The 17058-nt window shown below is 52.4% G+C and overlaps 1 protein-coding gene across 8 annotated transcripts in view; it reads left to right on the top strand.

Moving 5' to 3' along the window:
• The window catches only part of RANBP3 (RAN binding protein 3), a 55138-nt gene that overhangs the window by 14292 nt on the left and 23788 nt on the right, over positions 1-17058 (top strand). For 4 of the 8 annotated variants that reach the window (XM_047094727.1, XM_047094726.1, XM_047094725.1 and 1 more), the window contains exons 2-3: positions 5369-5424; positions 11122-11310. In XM_047094727.1, coding sequence (XP_046950683.1) covers positions 5369-5424; positions 11122-11310 — 245 coding nt within the window. Of the gene's footprint in view, positions 1-5368; positions 5425-11121; positions 11311-11825; positions 11982-15369; positions 15816-17058 lie in introns of those variants that run through there. The other 4 variants (XM_047094731.1, XM_047094729.1, XM_047094730.1 and 1 more) reach the window with 3 other exon arrangements.

Below are 17058 nucleotides of genomic sequence, written 5' to 3'. Positions count from 1 at the left end.
TTGGGGGGGTGTGTGGAGAAGTCCCAGACATCTGGCAGAGGTTTGAAACAAGAACTCTGCAGCCTTTCTGTGACTGGGCTTGCCTGTCCGTGTTGTCACCATGACTGCAAAGACCAGATCCAGGACGGCCCCCGTCCTCAGGGATTACAGCTGGGCAGTCCCATTTTGCATCTGTGCCTCACAGTTGGGTGGAGGGTGGCACGGGACGCAGGACCAGAGGGAGAGCAGGTCCTGTGGGCCCAATGTCCCCGGCGGTTCACTCCTTTCTGCTTCTGGCCAGTGCCCCCCACCCTGCTGTTTGCTGGGGATTGGGAGGTTGGGAGATGTTTCCCGCCCCGGGGCCTGATCAGCATCTGGAATCACAGTTGGGCTCAGGCTAGGTGCCGCCTGGACTGCGTGAGCCGGGCAGGAGCGTGTGGAGGAGGGTTTGGACGTGGCAGCAGCCACCGTGGACTTGGCACGCAGTGCCATTGAGAGCTTCACGGAGGCCAGAGCACCTCCCACATTCCCAGCCGGTGGAGCCCACTGTAGTGGGAGCCGCTCGAGGGCTCCGAATCGCACCCCACTTCACACACCAGTGTTGGCCACGGTCATCCACAGGATACAGTTCTCACGCCTCACATCGGGGAGGGGATGAGGAAAGGGGTTCCCTGGTCATACAACTTTGGGGAACATTTGGTTAAGCAGGTTTCTTTACTGTTGATTTTCTTAACCCTTGCTGTGCTGATGTGTTGAGCCAATGCCCCAGGAGAGCTCCTTCTTTCCAAACTCCTTCAATCAGAGAGCATTTTACAGGAACAAAACAGAACACCTGGTTGACAGAATCTGGATCAAATTGTTGGCATTTGATTAACATTTTCATATTTTCGGTCTTCATGGTGGCCCGGGTATGTCTAGAAATCTCTGGTGGTGTTTTTCCCTTTGCTTGTGACAGACCGGCTGGGCTGGGAACTCAAGCAAAAGTCACAGAAACCTCATTGCTCTGTCCCCTGTTCATTCCCCAAACTTGGGTTTCAGCTGGCTGAGTGAAGTCTGCTTGTCCAGTGACATAACCAGAGGCAGTTTGATGGGAGCCAGTTAAGAAAAGTCTGTGGCTGCTGTGGTGAGTGTGGGGCGCTCCTCCTTGGAATGGGGTGCATCCGAGTTGTCCTTTTGTAACGTCAGCACTAATTTGCAGACTTAATGGACGTCGGCCCTCCTGGAGCCCAGTGGAAATGAAATCTGTGTGACTCGGGTGCTTTGTGTTTTTGGTGGAGAACTGACGGAAGTTTGTGGCCACATTTTGGTTAGTGTAGTGGTTGGGTTTGTCACAGTCACCAAACCATCCATCAGTGGGGGTCCCAGAGGGCCCTGACCTCACCGGTCACCATCCTAGTGACATTTCATTCCCTCGAACCTCATGTTGAGCCTCTACTACGTGTGTGGCTCTGAAGGCACAGCGGTGAACACAGCAGAGCCCCCCCCCCCGTTCTTCTAGAGCTGCCAAGGTGGGGGGGGGGGTAGATGTTGGGGGGGTGCAGCGAACAAATTACCCCCCACAAGCTCCAGGCCACAAATACAAACACACCCATCCCTTTTCATCAGGTGTTTTACCCTGAGGTTTTCTGCTCCTGACTTCCTGTTCCCCATTGTTCCTGTAGAGCCTTGCGCAGCTTAAGGGCTCAATAAATACTGACGTGATTACATAGCAGCTAGTGTTACACGTGTGAAAAAGTGCAGAGGGGATTCAGTTCAAACATTTATCGGCTGCTGCTTCGTAGTGTGCACCGGCTGATGAGCCGGGGATGCTGCATCCGTGGTCTCTCCGCCTCCCTGACAGGCAGCCTCAGTGTGACCTGTGGTGGGTGTAGGCCGAAAGCATGCCCAGGCGCACAGGGGGCGGGAATGTAGCTCAAACTCGGAGCTTGCAAAGGGATACGGTGCCTGTGCCCGAATGAGTGTAGGCCACGGAAGAGACGAGAATGTGCTCCAAGCAGACGTCCAGAGCGTGACAGACCACAGGCCGTGCAGGGGGTGGACAGACGCAGCAGGCCGGGCAGTGCCGGGGTAGTGGTCAGGTGGGGGCCGCCTGTGGCGGGGGGGGGGACTCCGCCCCGTCTGGGAGGGCGGTGCTGCTTTAAGTGTGTGTGTCACACCAGGGCTTCTGGCTGCCGTGCGGACACTGGACTTCAGGGAGTGAGAGCGGAGGTGGGGAAACAGCAACAAGGCTCTTAACTACCATAGTGATGGCCTGCCGTGGGAGTGGAGGACCCGGGCCGGGATCTGGGGAGGGAGTATCTGCCGGGGTTGCAGTTCTTCAGGAAGCCGCTTTCACAGCTTGGCCCCCGTGGCCCCTCTGTTGCCTCCCTCCGACCCCAGCTGAGCAGCGTGCCCGGTTGCAGGGCAGAGTTGTTCTTATCACACGGGACCTCTCCCTGCTCGTGCCTTGACCTGCCCTGTGGCTTTGTCCTGTCCCAGGGACCCAGAGGCAGCCCACTCTCCCTCGTTTGCCCAAATCACTGCAGCCCCTTCTGGGTGCCGACATAATTCCCAGCACCAGAAAGCTCTTCGTCTGCCATCCAGTTGGTTCTCTGTCTGTTCTAGTCCTTCCTCAGTGGCCTTCCACCCATTTTCTCCAGCACCCCCTTACCTTTACTTCTCCCTCCATCCAGTATTTGTTGATGCCAAGTATTGATCTCAGACCACGAGTCAGCAAGGGGAACGAGGCGGTCTCCGATCTCATGGAGTTGATGTCTTAGTAGGGGAGATAGAGCATAACCCATAAATACTTAGTGTATCTGGTGGTCATATGTCCTGAGAGAGAGAGAGAAAGAAAGAGAATCTGTGCTTCACCGAGAGGCCGTGCAAGGTTTCTTGTACAGAGTAGTGTGTGTGTTTAGTTAAGTCTGCGGTGGCTACGCCTTTCCTCTCAGGCTGGAGGCTGTTAGAGAAAGAGACAGAAACTAAGCTCAGACTGGCTTAAGCAAAAATCAGCATTTGTTGGCTGAACTGAAAAGTCCAGTGGAGGTGAGGTTAGCTCTGGGCTGGGCTGGACCCACGGCTTCCACCAGTTTCTCCAGGATTCAGTTTCCTCCTCCATCTCCAGCTCTGCTTCCCACTGGATTGACTCCGGTCCAAGGTCCCTTTTGGTGACGTGACACTGCTCGCAACCCCAGGGTTACCTTCCACCAGCTCTGCAGTCCCAGCAGAGACAGAGCACCCCTTCACCAGCTCCAACAAAAGTCCTAGACCCAAGTCTCGTTCACTGTCAGTGGCCTGGGTTTATTTACATGTTGTGTCCCCTGGGGGAACGTCCTCAGACCTAGAACCCAGGCACGAGGGAGGGGTGGTTCCCCAAAGAAATGGGGAGGGGTTGGAGGGATGCAGGGCCGGCCCACACTCACAATTCCCTCCAGTGTGCCTTAGCTCCTTGCAGCGGCTGGGAGTCTAAGGCATAAGTGAGGTCCAGGCCTGGATCTGCAGCCCTGGATGCTGGGCTTGTGGGGTAAAGGGCAGGGCCCGAAGATCTCTGGGGACCCCCATAGTAGAAATAGTGTGGATAAGCTGCTGCTGTCCCAGGGCCCCTCCACCCCTCCGTCGCTGGCATTTATTGTCTGGCATAGGCACATTCGATCATTCATTCACGTGGGTTTGTCAAGCAGCACCAACCCCTGTGCCAGGGACATGGCTGCTTAGGGAATCGTGGAAGCTTCGTAGGCGACCCTTCTGTCCCCCAGCCGCCTCCCTTGTACTTTGGTCTCATCCGTGTCATCCACCCCAGTGTTCGTCGTGGGTTGTGTGTGGTAAGGACTGTCACAGTGGATCAGACTCAGGGACTCAGGTGCCGCGTGGAGCACAGTGGAGGGAATGGCCACCATCAGTGGGCTGTTGCCCCCAAGTCAAGACCAGTGTCTACTTCTCCAAAGAGTGAAAATTTGGGGGGATGGGAGTGGGCCAGTGTCCTTTTGATCGTCTCAGTCTTGTCCCTTTTCCTCCTCCCACCTCCTCCCCTCCCCATCTTTAGCGTGGGTGATCGCCATTCCCTCCTGACTAGTAGTGTCTCTGTATAGCCTCCTCCCCACACTGTTCTTTGAACCTGAACCCAACTCCTTTTACAGCACTTTCCCGAATCTTTAGCACAGAGATCATCTGCCCCTGGGGCTCCCCGTCACTGTATAAGCCCCTCTGGCCTCTTCTCTTTGGACTTCAGCATAGCCACTTCTTCTCAGGAAATTTCTCCTGACTCTCTAGACCAGCCACTATGACCAGCTCCCCACACTCCCCACACGACTGCGCTCTCTAACCAGAGGTTGTGTCCCCTCCCACCTAGCGGTCCTACTGGGTAAAGCTGGTGTAAGTGAAGGTTTTCTGTTATCCTGGCTTCCCAGGACCGAGGGCTCCACAACAGCAGGGCTGTGCGGTGCTCCCCATATTCATGATCCCCCTCGCTTCCCATCCATTGTCTGCTCTCGAGGCTTTGAATGCTGACGAGGGCCCTGGGTGCACCCAGAGCCACCATACCCAACCCCCAGGCAATGAGGCAGGCAGCATCCGGGCCTGCCCCCACGGGTGAACGTAGTCCTCACCCACAGTCCCCGCTGCCATCCACGCAGGCACGAGTGGCAAAGGGCTGTAGATTCAGCTGCCCCTGGGTAAGAGAGAAATGGTGTTGCCTGAGAACAATAGGTCTCATCATGTGCCTGAACATTTCAAAGGGTGTCTTCCTTCCACAACAGCTGTGCAAGATGGACTCGGAATTTTCGCAACTCCTTAAATCCTTTTTTTATTTTAATGGGCAGTCACTTAGAGATCCAGGTGGAATGTCAGGTGACTCAACCAGGGTAAGCTCTCCAAAGAGCATGAGCTGTGTGGATAGAGGTTGCAGTCTGGTTATCCCCCGGCCCCCGCTGGCCTATAAATTTAAAAAAAAAACAAAAAAAAAAAAGATAAACCTAAACTAGTCTTCAGCATTTGAAATTCAGGAGATGCCACGTAAAGGTCTGACATCTCTGTGCCACATTCCTGCAAGGCCACGGTTGATGGCGCAGAACGGCATTGCCTTGGATACCCTGCAGCGTGCCGCCCTCCCCACCACTCTCTGTCCATCACTGGCGTGGCTGTTCTAAGAGAGTCTTGCAACCTTTTTCTTGATGTATAACATGCACCAGAAAAGTGCACACACCCTAACATTAAGTGTCAGATGTTCACAAACAACACGCCCCCGTGGCTACTTTAAGAAACCATTTTCTAAGTGATTTTGACGTTCTTTGGAGTTACTAGTTTGATATCGGGTTTGGTTTTTGCTTTTAACTTATTACAAACAAATGTAGCTTTGTTTACTGTATGAATATAGTGTTGGGGGGAAAACAACCAATTTTTCTTTTTGCAGAAAAACCTGCCATTGCTCCGCCCGTCTTTGTGTTTCAGAAGGATAAAGGACAAAAGGTAAGGGGCCGGTATGTTCTCTCGTCACATGATTACTCTGATCTGTTTTCTCCCAGAGGTCTCTCCCAGGTCACAAGGCCAAGGGTACTTCTCTTTTAAGCCTTCACTTTGAGCTTGAAAGGAAAAGGTCCTGTGGCTTTAAGTTATCCTGGTGAGAGGTTAAGACGGGCGAGTGTGGAAAGGGTTCAGAAGCCTCGCTATGAACGGTGGTAGGAAGCTGCTTTCTAATTCTTAATGGTTCATTTTAGAAATGCTTCTGTACATTAGGAAGAGTAGGAGAGAAAAGGCAGAAGGAAGGGGGAGGGGGAGGGAAGGAGGAAGGAAGGAGAGAGAGTAATGGTGGTTAAAGGGGAAGACAGGACCTTTAAAGATTTCAGGGAGATATTTTGGCCCCCAATCAACTTGGCAGAAATGCATTTAGAATAATTATCTATTACTTGGCTTTTGCATTATGTACTTACCATCCATCTTTGTTATTTGTTGTTTCTTGCTCTTGGATTTCAAATGTCTCGGTTGCACCGATGTTGGGAATACCTTACCTAACTCCTAGCGATGAGCTAGCAGTTCGTCAAAGGCCTGATTGGTGCCATGGTAGCATTCTGATGTCGCATGCTGCCGTTTACCCGGAAGTCATTGATTTTATGTCTGTCCCTGACCAATCAGTGTGGAAGGTTGGGGTTGTGTCCAGGGTAGTTGATGTTCTGTGGTGATGCTTCCCAAGCTTATATGAGGACTCTACTTGGCCAAAAAAATGGTTGATCCCTTCCACCCCACCCCTCACCCCCAGGACAGCAGGTATAATTTAATACCCTTTGCAAGATTTCAGAGTGACCAAAGTGCTAGATTTGGTGTGTTTTGGCATCTGTTTGTATCCTTATTTTCTTTTCTTCTTTTTTTTTTTTTTTTTTTTTTTTTTTTGTTTTTCTTCTTGAGAGAGCGCAAAGTACACACGAGGGAGGGGCAGAGGCAGAGAAAGAATCCCTAGCTGGTTTCACGACACAGGGCTCGATCTCAAAACTGTGAGATCATGACCTGAGCTGAAATCAAGAGTCGGATGCCCAACTGACTGAGCCACCCAGGTGCCCCAGATCCATTTACATCCTGTTGATAAGAACAGATCCGTTCAAAAGCTCTCCTTTTGGAGACTTGTGATCCACAGGCGAGGTGTCTGGTAGATGCCCGGTCCTCTGGCGGCGTGGCCAGCCCTGAAGTCCGGGACCGCTGGTCTGGCGATTTGGGACTCCTCACAGCCCAGCTACTGCTCCTAGACCCTGTCCCTCGGTCTGAGAAGAGAGGCCAGACTTCTGCGTGGCCCAAGTTTCCCTGGACCTTGTTCAAGTACGGTGCCAGGAAGAGAGCGTGTGTGCGCGCAGGGGGGCAGGAGGGAGAAGTGGCTGTCTTAAACCCACGAACACACACACATACCCTTGCAGGGTACCTTCTTGTGAGCCGGGGCTCATGTGCTAGTCTTGCTCTCATGTTAAACTTTCCCATTGTTTGTTCTTTTGCTAAAGAGAGAATGACAGCACCCAAGGAAACATTCTTCCTGTTTTGTCTCAGTTTTCCAGGTGCTGTTTTCAAGACACATCAGGCTCTGGGGTCTCCTCTCCCCTGGGCCTTGACTAGTACATGTAGCTTAATTACACGTATCTCTGTCATTAGTCTTTTGGAGGTTCGCTCACAGAGAAGGGGCTGGTGCGCTTTTGCTAACTCTTAGAAATGCATGTGTTCAGTTTCTGTTTTAGATGTGAAAGTTGCTTCTCTCAGGCTTTCTGTAAAACGAGGATCTTTGAGAATTTTGAATGTTTTTATGATCTTTTGAACCACTTTGAAACGGGTCAGCAAACTAAGGCCTGCCACCACCGCCTGTTTTTGTAAATAAAGTTTTATTGGCACACAGCCATGCCCACCCTGTTCCCAGTAGCCGAGGCTGCTTTCCAGCTGTGACAGCAGAGTGAGGTAATTTGGGCAGAGACATATGGCCCACAAAGTCCAAAATACTTAGTAGCTGACCCTTTATAGAAAAAATTGGCCGACCCCAGATTTAAATTTAGGAATTAATACTTTCAACCCGAAGACTTGGACAACCAGCAGGAAGAAACACTAAAATGTAGCATTTGTTCGGCCAAATTTAGAATGTTTTTTAAGTCTCTGACTCCCATTTCAATACTGTTTTCACGGTTGAAGTGCTTCTTGCCTGCAGCCTTGTGGTTCGGAGGCTGTAACTTCCACGTATTACCTCCAGCAGGTGGGGGTGAGGCTGAATCAGAAGAGTAGCTAGGAAACTGCTCCGCATCGTGTTAAAAATGTGCAAATGTAGTTCTTATCAAAACATTGACTCCGAGCCAACTCTAAATGGGCTTCTAAAAATAACTGATCTCCGGTTCCTCAGAGTTCAGCCCTCCACTTCTGCCGGGCCTGCGGGACCAGATCCCCGGCAGGACTCGGGAAGTCTCTGCGTGTTTGCGAAGGAGGGCCTTCTGTGACCGTCCATGAGGGCAGCTGTGTGAGCTGTTGGGTGGGTAGTGGCCAGGTGAAGGTGGAATCTTCCTTTCTTTCTCTGCTGCTTATGACGGCTCAGAAGCGGGGCAGCGCTGCAGGGAGCAGCCGTGGCACTTCTGACAGAGACGAGGGTTCGAGCCTCATTCAGTTCCCATCTCCCTGGCCCAGGTTCCAGCCCGTCTGCTTCTCACGTTGCAGAAGCAGAGCTGGGAACGGGCCACACAGGCTGCTCTCGTTTTGGTTTCTCCTCTCCTGTCCAACTTTGTATTTTGAAAATACTCAGGCCTCAGAAAAGTTAGAAGACTGAGACTGCAGACGCCGGGATGTCCTTCACCTGGCTTCACCTGGCCTCAGCACGGACATCTTTGTCTTAAATGCTGGACGCACTCGACTATAGGTGGTGCCCACTGATGCTTCTCCCCTAAATCCTTCTGCAGGTGCCTCCTGGGAATAGGGCGGCCCTCTCCATGGCCCCAGTGCTATTGTCACTCCTAAGAATGTGATGCTTATTTTAGAAATATCCTTCAATGTGTAGGCCATATTTATGTTGTCCTAATCGTCAGCAAAATGTCCCTTACGACTATTTCTGGAGCCCTTTCTTGACCCACAAAGACCAGGAAGTCCCACTGTCAAATGTGGGACCACTGACTTACCTTTCAGTAAACTGTCTCTAAACCACCCAGCGGGCTGCCCTTCAAAGAACTTGTGTCTCCCCTCCCCCTGCCAAGGAGAACACTCCACAGGCCCAACTATTATCTGAACCGTGATTGAGGCAAAAGATTTGAAATCAAAAAGAGAAAAAATGAAGCTGTTAGCCCAGGCGGGGTTTTTGGTTTTGTTCAGTAGCAGAGCCACGTGGCGTCTTCTGTCAGTCCTAACCACGGTCCAAGTTGCATTAACAGCAGGCTACAAATTGGTGGCGGTGGCCTGCCAGTGGTGGCATCTCTTAGTGTCAGCACAGGTTGTCAGATCCCCCTATTGTTCCCTGTTAGAGAAAGCAGTTGACAGTTTGAACTCCAGCCCTAACGCCGAAAATCCAGTTGGACCCAGACCCAGAGCCCAACCGACAGCCCGGAATCGTCCTTCCTTCCTTCCATGCTCTCATGCTTCCTCAAGAGGGCGCTCCTCGTGAACGGCTTGCCTTCACGTGTTTCTGTTTCTTAACTGCCTTGAATGGAGACCCGTTTGTTTTTTTCTCCCTTTTGATGTAAAGAGATTTTCGAAACTCCTTAGGAGTGTTTTTCATTGACTGTGACGACTGATGTTCCTTTCAGACACTTTGTCTTCCGAGTGTATTACTCTGCAGGGGTGAGGCTTTGTGGGGGTTGCACTTGGCCGATGGGGTAACGTCTGCTTGGTGGAAAGACAAAGCAGTTGCAGAGATGCGGATGGGCAGGAAGCAAGGGGTCACTGAATGCTGCCACAGTATCTTTAGACCCAGTTTCAAAGCTTACTGCTGATTAACAAGCCTATCCTGTGTGCGCGTGTGTGTGTGTTTTGGTTTTTGTCAGCCATGTATATTTCAGGATGATGTCAAAGGCTCCCAAAATCTTGATGCCAGAGTTTCACCAATATGTTGAAAAACTACAGGCCCTGTCTTGGTTCTCTAGAGCTCCCTTTTCCTGTCCAACAAAAACACTCAGACCCAAGTAGAAAACGCTGGAATGGCATATGTGTTTCTCTTTGGTCCTCCAGTTTAGCCGTCATTTCAAGTTCAATGCCATGAGAGCATTTGAACATCCGTGCTCTAAAAGCAGGGGTTAAAAAAAAAAAAAAAAACCCCAAGTGGTTCTAATTAGAGATAGGCCATTGTCCACAGAGCTTATGGCTTAATGTTCTCTTAGCGGGTGTTTAATCTCCAGCCGTAAAGTAGCAGCCAACTGGTGCATGGGCCAACCTCTGCGTGTTGAGTGGGTTTGAGGGACAGCTTGAGAAGGAAGGCTTTCGTGTCTGTGCTTCTCCCCTTTATAGGAAGAATCGATTTTGCTGACTTGTTCGGTGTATGAATGAGCTCACATTTTGTCGCTTTTGCTTTCCTCAGAATGTTCAAAAGTTCTCTCAAGTCGTCTTTGTAGAGTTCCTTTGATCCAACAGACTGGCATTTTAAGGAATAGCCCCCAAGCCCTATCTAAAGAGGTTTTAGTCACTTCACACTCCGAAGAAGAGTGGCCAGGTCTGTGGAAGGACAAGGTAGCCACTCAGTTCACAGAGCGAGAGAAATGACTCCGTGTTGTGAACGATGCCAAGCGGGAGATTTGGGGACCAGAGCCCATCTGTTGCACGACACCGGCTTTGTTACCCATTCCTCAAGAGCTCCCATTCATCCCAGAGCTCCCGGTCCCTGGGAGCCCCTCCAGAATCCCAGGAACCACCTCGTAGGAAGCCAGGGGTGTTGTACCTTCAAGAACAAAAATTTCCAGAACCAGCTTTCTCTTACCCTGGCTGTTTTCTAAATACACCCTTGCCAAGGTATTTGGGGTGAACGTGGGAAAATCCTAGGCCAAGGGTCTCCCTCCTCCAGCTGAACTCCCACCCATCTGATAGAAAGCCAGCTCTCTGTGTCTCTGGCAGCTGGTTTGGTCACCCCGCATCTGCACTCACTGAGGCGAGAAAGCGCTCCCTTTATCTCAGGTTTAAGCAGAACGAATTGAAAGGTGCTAGAAGCACTGTAAACCGTGTACACTCCGTTTTGTAGGCTATTCCAGGCCTGCCTCCCCTCCCCCACTTTTTTTAACGGACAGAAATGGTGCTGAGGGCCAACTTCCCTCCTCAGTGTCCTTGCAGAGATGGGTCATCAACCCCTAGAGACAAATGGACATAATCGCCCCTGTTCCCCTCCGGTAGAGGCCCTGCCCCCATCTTGGTCTCCAGGACGTCGGTCCTCGCTCACAGCCCATAAGCACAGTAGCTCCAGGCTGCAGGTTGTGGAAATGGGGTCCCAGGCCTCCTGCATACCTCAAAGCTCCCTGCAAAGTTAAACAGCAGCCAAGTCCGCACTCATTTTCCATTCTTTCATTCTGGAGGGCCAGTTTCGTCGGACAAAACACAACAGCATGTGCCAGGCTTCTTGTCTCATCCTCCCAGGCAGGGGCTGCTGAAGTCTGAACGTCTCTAGCCCTTCGATCCCCGCCCACCCCTTGCCCTGTGTTGCAGCCTTTGTTTACATTGAAGGAAAATTGTCTTTTTTGCTCCCAGTCCTCTGCAGAGCAAAAAGACTTGTCGGATTCGGGAGAGGAGCCTCGGGGGGAGGCTGAGGCCCCCCACCATGGCACGGGTCACCCCGAGTCAGCTGGTGAGCATGCCCTAGAGCCTCCTGCCCCCGCTAGCGCTTCAGCCAGCACTCCTGAAGCCCAGCTTCTTCCTTTCCCGCGAGAACTGGCAGGGGTAAGTCCACCTCCACCCAGCACTCCACGGCCTGGGGGTCCCAACCCAGACCGGCCCCTTTCCCTTTGGGCTCCTCAGGTCAGACCCTAGACCGCAAGCAGCCGATCATAACTGAAAAGATGATCATGATCTCTGCAGCACCCTTTAATTCTTGCTGCCAGAAAGTCAGGGAAGATTGAGTCCCCTTTTTCATTGAGACTTTCTAAACGGGGGAATTTATATACACCCCTAGCAAGAAGCAAATCCTGTTGCCTGAGAGAGACATAAGGGGTCAAAAGAGGGATTGAGTAATGGGGTAGAACCTTCCAAATCAAATTCGACCCCCTCTCCGTCCTTCCATTTTTCCTTCTCCTCTCCCTGAATTTGGGCGTTCAGGTTCAGGGTCTTAGAAACACCAGTAGCCCCAGCTTCCTTGATCTAGAGGAAGAGGAGGTGTCTAAAGCAGACTGCTTTGCAAGACCGGTTGTGTTTGGACTGTGGTTAGGCTGTGAACTGCTTGTCTTCAATCAAAGCAGGAAGAAGAAAAGACTCTTCTTTTGAATCCAGAGGGAACCCCTTGAGCCCTTTATCTTTGTATTGAGAAGGCTTTTGAAGATTATAGGTGGAGAAGATTGTGAACTCTCGAGAACAAGAAATGTCTTGAGTGTTTGGAGGTTGATAAAATGGGAAAGGTAAACATCACCCTACATTCAGGATTGAAAACTCCATGTGGGTACCTAAGCCCCCCATTCTGGCAGGGAAAAACGACTCTTAAGGAAACGAGGAACCCTGCTGTGCACACCAAACACTGGGTAGCCATCCAGGGTGTCACAGTCCCAGACCTTCAGCGATCCCTTGTGTCACATCACCAGTGTGCTTAAGGAAATGATGAAAATTCAGTTACAGCCACCAAACCCTGGGACACACAGGAGGAAGTGATGTTCAGCAGAGGTGAGGTTGGAGGCCACTTGGAACATTTTGGAGGAGTCAGTGTGTAGTGGAAGAAGAATAAACGGCCTTTACCGTGCGTCGGGCAGCAGTGACGGGGGCAGTCCCTCATGGTGTACAAGTGGGTTTGGGCCCAGTAAAGATTCCAGCCGGGAGGCGCCCACACCAAAGTGTTCCAGGGGTTCACAAGCAAGCACAGAACTGACAGAGCAAGAATTAGGAGATGATCACTTTTTCGGTTGGGGGCCCAGCAGCTCCTGGAACCTTCTGCTGAGCAGGTATTATGAGTTATTGCACCTTCAGCCTTCGCAGGCACAGGAAATCGTGCCCTCGGTTCCCTGAGAACAGACGACCTCCGTGTGGATCTGCCCAAGAGGCTCTGGGGCCCTTTGCTGCTGTCTGGTTTGAACAGCACAACAGCTCACAGAGCCGCCTGTCACTCGAGAGGCTGAGGGTTTTCAATTGAGAGTAGCAAATGGGTAGGTCGCAGAGGTGGAGTCGCAGCAGCTGTTCCTCCAGAGGCACACAGGCTGGTGTGGGCCTTATCTAATGCCCATCTGGTAAGACCGGGGTGGGGGGTGGGGGTCTCACCTTCTGCCTGCAGCCGGGCCAGATGGGGATTTCTGTAGCCTGGCCGATGGGACTGGACTTCTCAATTCTTGTGGACCTTGGGTCAGAGGCTCTAATCCCCCAAAATTCAAACCATCCCCAGCCTGGCCATGCAAGGTCAAGTGTTAACAGTGGGAAACCTCAAGCCGGGTTGTGGGTCACCGTGGGAGGAAGTCAGGACCGGGGGGGAGCAGTCGATGAACATACCAGCATAGCAGCAATGGTCGTGCACATGACACACACATGTGCTGTTTGGTTTTGGCATTTGTAACTGTGGGAGTCCCTGGTCCCATCAGAAGTCCGTCAGTGCCACCTTCACATCATTTGGTGATAGCTCTGAGCCAACCAGGACTTACTCCTTTGGGTTCTCAGCAGAGAAAACTGGCTTGTTGCCAGTGGCTCCCATTAACTGGCTTTCTCTAGTGATTGGGCATGTTCAAAGCAGAGTAAACTTTTTCTAGGTCACTTAGGGCATAAATTAAAGCAGATGGAACCTGATCCCAGTTTCTTCTCAGGTTGAGATGTTCCTTTGGTTAGCTAGGACTAGTTGCTCTCACATCCGAACAGATTTGGATCTTGCCCTGTACCACACTGGAATTCAGGAAACCGCCCACCCTGACCCAGCCAATCTCGTCCATCACGTTTAGTCTGTTCTTTATTGCATGATCCCTTGAGGAAATGTAAAGCCGAAAGTTCTTTATAATAAATAGCGGCTCGCTGAATTGTTGCTTAGAGAGGGCCCGCTCATCTTTCAGTCTCCCCGGACTCTGGCCATCTAAGACTCAGTACCGGGAACAAGCCTCTATATATCAGACTTCCTGGCTCTCAGAAGACAGCTTGGAGAAGACCAGACCACATCCAAATTAAGTTCTCTGATCCGGAGAAAGCAGGCAGCTCTTTGTGCTTACTCTGAGTCTGGCTTAAGTCTCCTGGACTGATGCTCAGAGCCAAGGCCCTGCTGAGCCCGAAGTGTGTTTATTAGACCCACCAGGAAGCTTAGGTCCTGGAACCAGACCCCTGGCTGGACAGCTTCCCTCCTCTTCTAGGTTCTGCATGGGATTTGGACCCTCATTTCACACCCCCCGCCCGACATTCAGACCTTTGGAGGCCATGATTTTTTTTCTTCAGTATCTACCTTTTTAGTAAGAAGTTCTGAGCTGGTCACCCAGTTGCAGAATAAACAGCACTGAATCAGCCCATAGTGCCTTTGAAGACAAGGACATGTCAGGAGTCCCCTCCCTTGATTGATTTTTCAGCCCAGGCATCCATTTCCCTGTAGCCACAGCCAGGCAAGCTTTCTAACGGTTCAGTCCACACTGGAGTCGCTGAGGCCCAGGCAAGCCAAATGGTGTCTGGCATGGTCTCGTTTTCTGGTCTTTTCTGGGAAGTCAGGAAGGCAGTGCTGTTCACTCCTGCTTACTCTCCCTGTGTGTCAGCTTTGGAGACACAGTGGCCAGCTCCATTCCTTCCCCTTGGATTGGCTTAGCACCTTTGTCCTTCTTGAGGCCACACCAAGCAGCCTCATGAGAGCCATGTTTTCTCAGGGCATGGGGTGGGGGTGGGGGATCCTGGATAAGCATAATGATCATAAATTTTCACCGTTTCATCCTTTACAAAGAACTGAAGCTTCCCACATCTGCAGTCCAGGGTCCTGTTCCGAGTTAGACGTTACCATCTATTTTGTCCTTGGCAAGAGGGACATGCACACCTCACAGAATGAGCGGCTCCCCCCGAGGTTCCCGTGGCTCTGAGGGGAGAGAGCTGCCGCCCCTGTGAGTCTTTCCACCCGTCCACAGCAGCCGCCACCGTGGGGGCTTTTCATCTTCTGTAAGCCCACTCCACTCGTTCACACTCCGTGACACCGGGGAAGCGAATTGAAGGATTCTCTTTGGGCTTCTTTCTTTCCTGCCTCCTTATGTAAGTGTTGATTTGGGATATGTTCGGCATGGTGTCCCAGATGGGTGCTGACCCCAGTGTCCTCTAGGTATCCTCCCGAAACCCTGATCCTCAAAGAGGTGGATTCTAGTGTGGGAGGAGGCAGAGGAGGAAATGGGGCCTTCACACCTGCTTCTGCCCTGGCTCCTCCCCACAGAGGAATCCTGGAAGCCTGTTCTTCGAGTCCCCATGGCTGTGGCTCCTGAGCTTTGGATGCACACTTCCCGGGTCCGAGGAGCTGTAGCTGTTTGTGCCCCGGGCATTGTTCTCAGCTGACCCCGATCGGCCTCTCCCTTGGTTGGGGTGAGGGGTGGCCCCTGACTACCAGGCTGCTGTGTTGGCAAAAAGCGTGCGTGGAGACTGCGTTGGCCTTGTTTGGCACCGGGGTTGGCTTGAGAGGGAGTTGCTTTGCTCCAGGCCTTTCCGTTTGGGGAGAAGACAGCACGAGACAGCCAGACAGCAAGCTCAGACCTTCAGTGCAGTTGGGGGGTGGGGGCAGACATCAGGCTCACGTGGGCAGCTGGAAGAGTTGAGGATTTCTGGAAGAGTTGACATATCCAAAGGCAAGCAGAAATTACTTCCTTGTACATTGTCTTGTTTCTTTGTGCTAGTTCCTATTGAGGAGAGTTGCTGGCATCAGTTTCCTTACTGCTTCTGAGTTGGCTAGTTCAGACCCCACGGGAGGTTCCAGCAGCTTCTGGAAGGTTCTTCCTGGTGGGGGAATCTCCTGTGTTGTCCTCCCCTGGCCTTGGCCTCTCAGCTTTTCCAGGACCAAGACACCAGTCACGTGCCTCTTAGAAGAGATTTGAGGTGTGGGTTTGAGGGTCTCCTGGGGCTTAAGGGACTAGACGTATCTGAATCTTGTCTGGCCAGGCACCCTCTCTTCTCCAGGTCACCGAAGGGGCTGCGACCAACTCGGGCTCCATTTGTGCAACGAGTGCATGCCGAGCATCTTTTGTGCACAGCGTCCCGGGTGTTCTGTGCTGAGCTGTGGGCAGAACAGCCAGACGGACACGTTCGATCCTTTCCAGCTGGTACACAAACGGCAGAGGCGCGAGAGGCTGTGGGTGGGGTGGAGAGGAGCAGCTTCCGCTCGCTGTGTGGCGGGATAGTGAGCGAGCTCGGCTTCCCCCGGAGGAGGGTTCCCCCTGGAGGAGGCCATGCTGAGCGGAGCTGCAGGAAGCTCGTCCCAGGCCTTGGGGGCAGCACACACGAGGTGGGAACAGTGTTGGCAGATTGAGAAAACAGGAAGGAGACTGGGAGTCTGAAGCGGGACAGCAAGGAGGGGTCGTAGGGCATGGACAGACGGGGCCCTGGAGGCCTCAGCTCTTGGTCTGGGCACACTTCTGGGGGGTTCCTGGCACCCATCACATTCTTATGAGACTCCCGATTCCTGAGACACTTGGGGTGTTGTTGGCATAGGTAGGAAAGTTCGGTGTCAGTTAAGAACCCCAAAACACGTGAAGCAAAAATTGACAGAACTGAAGGGAGAATTCAGATACAGTCGTAGCGTCGGAGAGCCCAGCACCCCAGTGGAGTAGTCTGCAGGGCTCCGGGAGGGCTCAGACAGCACTCAACCCCACTGGCCTGGCAGGCCACCTGTCCCAGAGAACATTCCAGACGGTGCTGTGCTGCAGAGTAACCGGGACACTCTCCAGACAGACTGCTTGCGGGGCCACAAAACAAGTGTCAGTAAGCTGGAGATGACTGAAATCGCACAGTCGTTTGCAGGCACAGTGGAATGAAATCAGAAATGTGTAGATTTCTGGAAATCCGCACATGGGGAAATGAGACAAGATAGCTTGCAGGGCAGAGGGAAGTTAGGTGCAGAGGCCTCTTGGCATTGAGCTGGTGGAGGAACACCCTTTTCGGCAGCTGAGGAAACAGGAAGCTGGGGCGTGACAAGCTCTCTGGACTGCTGACCAGGCTAGGGGCCACTCTTCTGCATGGAATGCAGGGACACATGCCTTAGCAGCTTCTCTGAGGCCCTCAGAGCACCTGAGATTTGTGTCCCTTCACTGAACAAATGCCAGGCGAGGTCCCACTGTGTGCTGCGTGCCAGCGCCCTCCTGGGACTCAAGCCGGTGGAGGCCGTGACACAGACTGCACAATCAGCGTGAGCGGCGGAGGACTGCAGGGGACAACGAGGCCAGAGGACAGGGGTGGGTGTGAGGGGGTTGTCAGGTGAGGAGCCAGGGACAAGAGAGCAGGACCAGAGGTGGGGCCGTTTCCGGATCCCAGAAGTCGCTCTGTGGAAGTGACAGATCCCGCGGGATC

Source organism: Lynx rufus, unplaced genomic scaffold (genome assembly GCF_022079265.1).
Source record: "Lynx rufus isolate CCGP_SWC_20201006 ecotype Redwood Valley unplaced genomic scaffold, mLynRuf1.p SCAF_4, whole genome shotgun sequence".
Lineage (NCBI taxonomy): Eukaryota > Metazoa > Chordata > Mammalia > Carnivora > Felidae > Lynx > Lynx rufus.
Note: the sequence above shows the minus strand (reverse complement) of the source record. Positions and strands in the feature narration are given on the sequence as shown.